Genomic DNA, 10,003 nt, shown 5'->3' on the forward strand with positions numbered 1-10,003 from the left:
TCAGGAAGTCCCACTCTTGCCACTCTTATTTAACATAGAACTGAGTCCTAGCCTCAGCAATCAAAAGGGAAAAAAAGAAAAGGAAAGAAAAAGACAATAATAAGACAAAAAGAAAAAGAAACAAAAGGCATCTAAATCAGCAAGGAAGAAGTCATATTTTCACTGTTTTCAGAATATCTGATCCTCTCTGTAGAAAACCTGAAAAACTCCACCACAAATTGCTAGAACTGACACACATATTAGTAGTCATAGGATATAAAATCAACATGCAGAAATCTGTTATATTTCTATACACCATTAATGAAGGAGAAGAAAGAGAAAACAAGGAATCGATCCCATTTATAATTGCACCAAAAACTGTGAGATACCTAGGAAAGAGCCTAACCAAAGACTTAAAAGATCTGTACTTGGATAAATTTAGAACACTTATGAAAGAAATTGAAGGCACAAAAATTGAAAAATATTCCATATTCATGGATTAGAAGAACAAATTTTGTTAAAAGGTCTATGGCACCCAAAGTAATATACATATTAAATGCACTCCCTACCAAAATACCAGTAGCATTTTTTTTTTGCAGAACTAGAATAAACAATCCTAAAATTTGTATGGAACCACAAACAACCCTGAATAGCCAAAGCAATCTTGAAAAAGAAAAGCAAATCTGGAGACATCACAATTCCATACTTCAAATTTAATGTCATGCTAGGTCACCTTTGAACCATCTTTCTCAAATTAATTTTATATATATGATAATATTCATGATGTAATATGTAAAGATAACGCTTCTAGTTTACTAATTACCTTTTATGACAGAGTTATTTGAGGTCCATGGGTGGCAATTGAGTCATATTTCCCTCTTTTCTCAGATGAAGAAGTCACTAAATGTACATCTAGTGTTTCTAATGGTCATGGTTTTCTAGAGTACAGAACCAATAACATATATAAATCTATAAGTGAATTATATATATATATATATGTGAAGACATTTCTTATAAAATATTGACTCATATGAAAATGAAGACTGAGAAGTCCCATGATCTGCTATCTGCAAGGTTTGAGACCAAGGAAAGATGATGCTCTAGTTCTAATTCTAATTCCATCCCTCAAATTTTAGAATCAAGAGGACCAAGGGCAGGAGAATACCAGTATCACAGATCCGGCAGAATGAATTCAACTTTCCTCTGCCTTTTTTCCATTCAGTCCCTCAATGGACTATGTGATGCCCACTAGCAACAAGGAATGCCATCTACTTCACTCAGTCCATTGATGTGATACCAATTTCTTCTGGACACACCTTCACACATACAACCAGAAATAATATTTAATCAGCTATCCAGACACCCTATAGACTAGTTATGTTGGCACATACAATGAACCATCTCAAGTCCACCCACTGTCAACTTGGCACCCATATGCAATTCCTTAAACCATACTTAAACTCCAAGTAAGGACCTAACATGATATAACTATGCTGTATAAAACTGAAAATTCACTAACCAGAGAATGAGTTAAAATCCTTGAATGATGCTTACTCTTCTCGCTAATATCTGCTAACTTAAACGCTATGATATCAAATTAACAATAGTTAATTATCATGATATAAATTTATTATATTTTATTTTACATAAGAGAATATGAGTAAAGAGAAAGCAAAACTGTTATATATATATATATGTATGCATATATAAATATACAAAGATGTTGGTATGTATACACCGCGTGTGCACACACACACACACACACACACACACCCACACACAAATATATTCTACCCAAACTGAGGAGTAAATACTTATGGCAATTACACTTCTCATTTCTGTAACCAGTCATGTAGTCATAGCTGGTGTTCACAATTATCTCTTCCACTACCCATTCCACAATCCCTTATTCTACAGCAAACAACTCACTCATTAAACTTGTTTATCTTTGTTTCTTAAGAGTCTGGCTATGTGAAATCCCACCTGAATTGGTTTGTTGGAGTTTCCCATTGACCTTAATTACAGGGAATGGCACTGCTAAAGAACAACCGACTTGCCCTCATCTTCACTGTGGAGAAGTAGCCCAATTTCTCAGTGGTTTCACCAGCCAGCAGAGTAACTTCCTTCTTTGCATGATGATTCAGAAGAAGGAGGAACACAAAGTGGCCCAGTACCAGTCTTAACTTCTTGCTGAACAGAATCATTGCTGTGTGTGTTGGTAGAAGCATTCCTACCCTAGCTCTAAGACCTTTATACCAGCAGAGCATAAAGACACAAGAAGACTTGTAAAAATTATGATAGTGTGTCATTAGTGGTTAATAGCGAGTGGTACCACTCCAATTTTCACTATGTGATTCCTGGACTCATGAATCCTAGCTATGGGACTGTACTATGTATTTGACATTGATTTAGAAAATATACAGGTTTCTGGAGAGCCTTGCTGAACTATGCATGGTAATGCCATCTAGGTGGTGCAGTAACTGAGTTTCAAAAGATGATTCCATCATTCTAGCGAAATACCTGTACCAGGATGGTGGGGAAAATGGTAAGATGAGGTAATTCATTATCAGGGGGACATTGTCACACTTTATTTACTATGAAATGAGTTGCTTAATTAGAAGCAACAGACATGGAATATCATGACACTGGATAAGGAATTCTGTAAGTCCACAGATAAGGTTTTGGCGCAACCATTTTACTTGGTACTGCAAATCTTTTTTTTTCTTCTTCAATTTTCTAGCTATGAGATTTTCCAGATCTTCCAATGATGGAAAGTCATGACCAGAGGCATCACAATTTCAGACATGAAGACTCTTGGCCTCAATCCTGACCTATTGAAGGAAAATCTGCATCTTCAGAAAAAAACACAGAAGATTCACCTGTATTACAGTTTGAAAGCACCGATATATGCCACATCCCACTGTGGTCATTTATTTCATTTTGTTTTGCTCTTTTCTTGACCGTTGCCTAGTAAAGTTTCTCATGTATTTTCACATTAAAGTGGGAAGTTAGATGTAGGTCTGGAATTTCAGCTGTGGTTTGCATGAGGAAAATTTTATTTGGGGTTAGCTCTTGAAGGGAATCCAGAATTTCAGCCTTATTAAAATCATCTGTGATTAGCTCAGAGAAGACTATACTAATCAAAGCACTCTTAACATCCAAATTTTAGAAAAATTGAAGTTTGCATAATCTTCAGAAGTTTCATCTGTGGTGGAAAACAGTAGCATAAAGTGTAAGTTAAACTGTTAAAATTAGAACTGCAAACAATTACTTGATGTTTATGATTTTGGAGTCTGTAATACCCTATGGGACACCTGGACTTCTCATACAAATTCAAATCTATAATGTCCCCAGAAGAATAGCTTAGTTTTGTTCTAAAGGGAATCCTTGGTTGCTATTAAGGGAATTTTAGTTCTTGACTCCTTTCTTTTCTGGCTAAAGCACACAGTCCTACAATTGGTTGACTCTTGTACTCATGGCAAATATAAACAACATTTTCCTGAACCTTTTGTAGTTTAAATCTCCTAAATGAATCAGTGTTCCTATGTTTTGTCATTCCAGTGCTATTATTGCTTTTTCTACTTTACAAAGCATCCACCATTTCTTACAAGATGTGGGTAAGAGAAAAATAAATTCTACAACATTCGTTATTCTTTATTTAAAAATTCAAAATACTGAATTGTTTATTTATTTGTTTGTTTATTTATTTATTTTTGAGAGACAGAGAGAGACAGCATGAGCAGGGGAGGGTCAGAGAGAGAGGGAGACACAGAATCTGAAACAGGCTCCAGGCTCTGAGCTAGCTGTCAGCACAGAGCCCAACGTGGGGCTCCAACCCACAAACAGTGAGATCATGACCTGAGCTGAAGGCGAACGCTTAACTGACTGAGTCACCCAGGCACCCCTGCATAATTTATAATAATTTTGATTAATATACCAGATGCCAAAATGGCAGACAAAAAATTTAAAACTCTTACCCATCTGTATATCTAATTTTTTTGTGACTAAATCTGGATCAACAAAATACTTGTAAAACTGGGATTTTTACCTTTACATAATTTATTTATTTTCTTTTTTTTAATTTATATTTTTCTAACATAATTATAATGACTTTACAAGTTTTTGTGGACTAGAATGTTAAACAATTTAAGCTGAATTTTAATATCAAATCATGTTTACTGCATAAATGTTTATGTTTATCCTGATTAAATGATCTATTCTCTGGATCACATTCTGTGATTTAAGTTTTAAGGTAAGTCATATACATATTAACTCCTTTAAACTTTCTTCCATTTCTGACAATTTCATCGAGTATTTAAATTTATACACACACACACACACACACACACACACACACACACCCCAAGGGATTTATAGAAAATGCCCCTCCACTGCTCTTCCCACTTTATGCTTGAAAGATACACAACACAAATTAAATTTGAGAATTTTCACTTACCTAATGATTTTAGGTTTCATTTAAGGGAATCCATTCTATATAAAAATATATTTAACAACTAGAATTTTGGCATTGATTATTTATGTCTCCTTTATGGTTCGAGAATTTGGCTCAATTTTATTCTGCTGAAAAAACTTATAGAAAAAATATACTCCAAGTAAAACGAGCAGGATTTCTAGAGAAAGTCCATAGGTGAGTCTAACTATTCAAACTTAGATCAAGTCCTGTCACACTAGGTATGCTGAGGATGGGAACTTAAGTTTCTGGCTCTTTTGACTTCTAGAGTGGTAATGTTTGACTGATACCAAGACCCATGTGGTAAAGAGGCTCAGTTTTCAGCTATCTGAAAATAATGTATATCTACTTTATAACCTCTTTAATGTACTTTCTCAAGTTTCTTTCCATGTCCTTCTTTTTACCTTATCCACTTTTCAGTGGATAGGTCATCTGGAAGAATGCCTTCAGCTACCCAAATGACACCCAAATCATTGTTTCTATTAAGCTTTAGTAGACGCATACTACTAAGTTCTCGTACTTGGATATTCAGAGGGCTCTTGTTGCACAAAAAGGCCAACTGAGTTTTCAAACTCAAGTTTGATGACCATCTACCTGATCACCATGTGTCTACTTCTCTCCTTCACATTTAGTATGTCACCAAGTCCTAGGGACCACATTCTACTTTATTTTTTATCTCTTTGTCCTCCTCATCATTGCCAATATTACTTTACACATAAACTAAGAACTTTACCTACACTTGAATCAACTAGAAAGTATTTTTCAAACGCAGATTATCAGACTTCATTCTTTACCCACTGAGTCAATACAATGAGTAACACATCACAATCTGTATTTTGTACAAGAAGATCCTCAGACAATTCTGATGTGTAATCTGGTTTGAGAGTCACTGGACAACAGTAAGAGCTTCCTAATTAGTATTCCTGACTCTAATTTCCCCCCCATGCAGCCTATTTTCTACATTACAAAATATTTCATTTAAAAATTATCTTATGATGCTACTCCTTGTCTTAAAATTTTTTGGTGTATCCCTATTGCCTGAGGAATAAAGTTCGTCAAGGACCTCCACAAGGAATTTAATTAATTTCATCGTATTTCAAACTTCTTTTCTCTATACCCTCAACCATGTTTCAGACACAGAATTTCCTAACACACTCAGGTATCCCCATAAATTTAGTAAGTGTGTTTAGAATGTTTTTCCTTGGGGTGCCTCAGTGGCTCAGTTGGTTAAGTGTCTGACTTCAGCTCAGGTCATGATCTTACAGTTTGTGGGTTCAATCTCCGTGTTAGGTTCTGTGCTAACAGCTCAGAGCCTGGAGCTCCTTTTTTCTAAATGTGTTAATTCCTATGTATTTTTTCAACTGAAATAATTGCATTTTTCCATTACCTCAATTCTCTAAATTAGTTTTCATATATTATAATAGTAGTAAATAAAATTAAGTGTATTCTGGTTAGTGTATGGCTTTATTTCAACTACTTTCTTTCATTTTTCTTTTAATACAATCTTAGTGAATGTTCTTTTTACTTTTATGACATTTCATTTCAGGGATCATCCAGTAACAATATGGATACTAAAAATGCAACAATGCTGACAAAGTTTGTTCTCACAGGAATCACATATCAACCAGAGTGGCAAATACCTCTGTTTCTGATGTTCTTGGTGATATATCTCATCACTCTTGTGGGAAACCTTGGACTAACTGCTCTTATCTATAATGACCCTCACCTTCACATTCCCATGTACTTTCTCCTTGGAAGTTTAGCCTTTGTGGATGCTTGGATATCATCTACAGTGACCCCAAAGATGCTGGTTAACTTCCTAGCCAAGAGTAAAACCATAACTCTCTCTGAATGTGTGACACAATTGTTTTCTTTTGCATTCGGTGCCACCACAGAATGTTTTCTCTTGGCAACAATGGCATATGATCGCTACGTAGCCATATGCAAACCATTACTTTATCCAGTGATTATGACCTACAGACTTTGCACCTGGCTGTTAGTTTCATCATTTGTAGGTGGATTTATCCATGCTATAGTTCATATAGGATTTTTATTCAGATTAACCTTTTGTAATTCTAACATAATATATCACTTTTACTGTGACATCATGCCATTGTTTAAGATTTCCTGTACTGACCCTACAATTAATATTCTGATGATTTTTATTTTCTCTGGTTCAATACAGGTATTTACCATTCTGATTGTTCTGGTCTCTTACACACTTATTCTCTTTATGATCTTAAAAAAGAAGTCTCTACAAGGCATAAAAAAAGCCTTCTCCACCTGTGGAGCCCATCTCTTATCTGTGTCTTTATACTATGGCCCTCTTCTCTTCATGTATGTGCACCCTGGGTCTGCACAATCACATGATCAAGATATGATGGACTCTCTATTTTACACCGTCATAATTCCTTTGTTAAATCCAATTATCTATAGCCTAAGAAATAAGAAAGTCATAGATTCACTACAAAAAATGTTAAAAAGAAATGTTTAGATCACATACTATTATCTGTTCTATTTTTTATTAAAACCATCATAAAATTATGCATTAGATGTGGCTCGGTTTTGGTGACTATGCAAAAACTTTGCAATTGTAGTTGCCTAGTGTTTAATGATTTTTTATATGTGTTCATTTCATGCTAGAATAACTGAAGCATAAAACTAAAGTATTTTATTCTTTGTTATATACTATACTCTTTATTATAGTTTTATAAAATCATTAAGTACTATAATCATATAGTTTTTCAGAATAGGACTTGATTATGATAATTTGATACTTATACAGTCATATAGACTGGAGGCTCATATACATTTAACTCCACAATGGAGGCAGGTTTGTGTTAGAATGAACAGAGACAAATCCCAGAAATTCTGTTAGACATCAAATGATATTTCAATCCATTTTATTTGGCCATGATGAATTTCACTTCATGTGGGGGTTCAACTCTCATATCACTGAGTTACAAAAAGAAACAGGGGAGCAATCAGGAAAATATGAGAAGGGAGTTAAGACAGGGAAGGTTGAGCCAAATTGTTAGAGATGCTCTTAGCCTAGGGTGCACCTATGAGAAACTGGATGGGGGGATTTGCATCTCACTGTGTAAGATGCCTTCTACAGGCCCTTTCTAGCTATGTGTGCATGTTGTAGGGTTATCTGAAAAGTTTCACAAATTCATAAAGCTAAGAGAGGAGACTACAGAATTTAAGTGGGATGGTCATGGAGAAGAAAAGGAAATGGTCAATCTTCCTAGAATTTCTTTTTAAAGAATGATGCTATAAGATAAATAAATCAGTAACATGTAATCTTTTAATGTGTTGTTGACACGTGGGCTTCAACTGCATGTTTCCAAAATTCAGATAATGTTAATGTGATGTTGGAGCACCAACTGAGTGGCTGGGAAAGACAAGAAAATGAACATGACTTTGAATGTTCCCTGTCTTAAGACTTTTTAAATGTTAGGCTCCTTCTACTCCATACTCTAAGTATAATAAGTGTCTTATCTTCACGTCAACTCCTGTTCTTCCTTTCTCAACACTGAAATTCCATACACTTTCTTACTGATACCACTGAGGCCCTGACCCTGCTTCTGTGTTTTACAAAAGTCTGCTTATATTTTACATCCTGTTGATACTACCACTTTCAGAACATAGCCACCAGGTTATTCTTCATAAACAACTCAGATTAAATCATATCCCTTTTCAATAACTTTTAATGGCTTCTCACTGCTACCAGATTATGTGCAAATGCAATCTGTATATATACACGTTAAGTTTATCTGTTCACGTGTATGTCTAGATTATATATGTATTTTTCCATATATTTACAATCATTTATTCCTTCTCTCTATGTTCCTCACTCTGGTTTACTCACTCTAGCATTATTTGTGGTTCTTTCAAATAAAACCTTAGTTAACTCTGAAGTCTCTTCCTCTACAATTCTCCCTATTCTCCTGTGTTATACCCAAAAATGAGTTGCAGAAAGCTTTCTTTCTAACTATTCTTTACTTTTTCAAGTACATGCTTTGCTAATACAGATCTCTCCACAGAGACATGGTATTTTTTCTTCAAGGTCTATCTCAAATGTTACAGCTTTTATGATGCATTTCCAGATTACCTTGAAGAGAACAGTAATGCTCACTTGTGAAATTTGTTTACACATTTGAATCATTTAGCAGTTTATTCTTCTTAGGCCATACTTGGCCTTGTATAATATTAATTTGGGGGCTTCAAGTTTTTAAAAAATATTATTATAAATTAGATGTCCTAGTCTCTGTATCTTACACACAAAGTCCTAAATAATTATTTGTAAAATATATGTAAAAGTGAATTGAATTTGAGAGCACAAACACACAGAATGCAGCAGGAGAGCATCAGTCATTTTCAACCTTGCAACGAGCCCTGGCTCATCACTGGCTGATTACCAGGCCTGGGACAGCTGCTGCAGGCCAACTCACCTTCCTGTTTCTTCAGTGATGATTGCAAACATCCCAAAGTGAATTATTCTTGTTCCTATTGCTAGGCAGGATTGGCTCCTGGGATAGACTTTGACAAAATATCAGGGAGAGCTATTTAATGTGATGTTTGGTTTAAACATTTGTGTAGCATAAAAGATATTTTAAAATACATAAGCACTCAAAAATATAATTATCCTATAATCTGGGGGTCTGTGTCATAAGATTAGATGAGGTCATCCACTCTTGAGGGATATCCCCAAATCTTAGGGAAAGGAGTAGTGGATAACAGTCTAACTGTGTTTATGCCTTTCTCTCAGAAAATCCATGTCATTGTATATGTCTGTAGTTTAAAATTTTTTGTTGCTGTATCATTTTCTCAGTGTACTGATAGCTTCCTTTAATTGTCACGATTTTTACTTGTTCATTCACTATCATAATCCAATGACTAGACTGGTAACACAATAGTTAGTATCGACTGCCATCATCAGCCTACTTCCCTAAGTGATATTTTCCTTGAATGAGGAAGTTCACATCAAGCTGACTGTATGAGTGTGGTATGTTACCTGTCAAGTCTTGCTTTAGGTTTTATGAGTATGGGACAAATAGTTGGGGGCTTCTCAAAGCTCAGACGTTCTCTGCAGCCTCCTCTTGTGCATGTGGTCTATAGATTCTTCTGTTCTAGTCTGACCTTTGGTACAATATGAATCACTCTATTCCTTCCAGAAATTCACCAAAATACCTACAACATTGAAGTGACCTCATTCTCTGTTATAGATATTTCTATTTTCATACTTCATTTTTGTTAGTGGCATGTTGGGAAAGAGGTAAAATACACATCTGTGCAAAAAAAAAAAAAACCTTCACAGTTTGAACAAAATATGCTGCTGATTCCTTTTAAAAGAAACTATAAGAGGAGTTAAGATGGTAGAATACAAGGGGGATCCCAGGCTTGTCTCATCCCTCCAGCATAAATAGATCAACATCAAATCATTTTTTTAAGTTTATTTATTTTGAGAGAGAGAACATATGTGAGCAGGGGAGGATCACAGAGAGATGGGGAGAGAGAGTCCCAAGCAGGCTCTGTGCTGTCAGTGCAGAG

The 10,003-nt window shown here is 35.1% G+C and overlaps 1 protein-coding gene across 1 annotated transcript; it reads left to right on the forward strand.

Annotated features, from left to right (window-relative positions):
- The first annotated feature begins 6,014 nt into the window (after positions 1–6,014).
- LOC115292631 (olfactory receptor 5H2-like) lies at positions 6,015–6,944 on the forward strand. The gene has a single exon (XM_029940672.1). It carries the CDS (start codon positions 6,015–6,017, stop codon positions 6,942–6,944), a length of 930 nt encoding a protein of 309 aa, XP_029796532.1.
- The last annotated feature ends 3,059 nt before the right edge of the window (positions 6,945–10,003 follow it).

The sequence above is a fragment of the Suricata suricatta genome, chromosome 5 (assembly GCF_006229205.1).
Source record: "Suricata suricatta isolate VVHF042 chromosome 5, meerkat_22Aug2017_6uvM2_HiC, whole genome shotgun sequence".
Lineage (NCBI taxonomy): Eukaryota > Metazoa > Chordata > Mammalia > Carnivora > Herpestidae > Suricata > Suricata suricatta.

Bases quoted from the DNA above. Each gene is read 5' to 3' on its own strand.
- LOC115292631 (XM_029940672.1), top strand. From the start codon at position 6,015: ATGGATACTAAAAATGCAACAATGCTGACAAAGTTTGTTCTCACAGGA.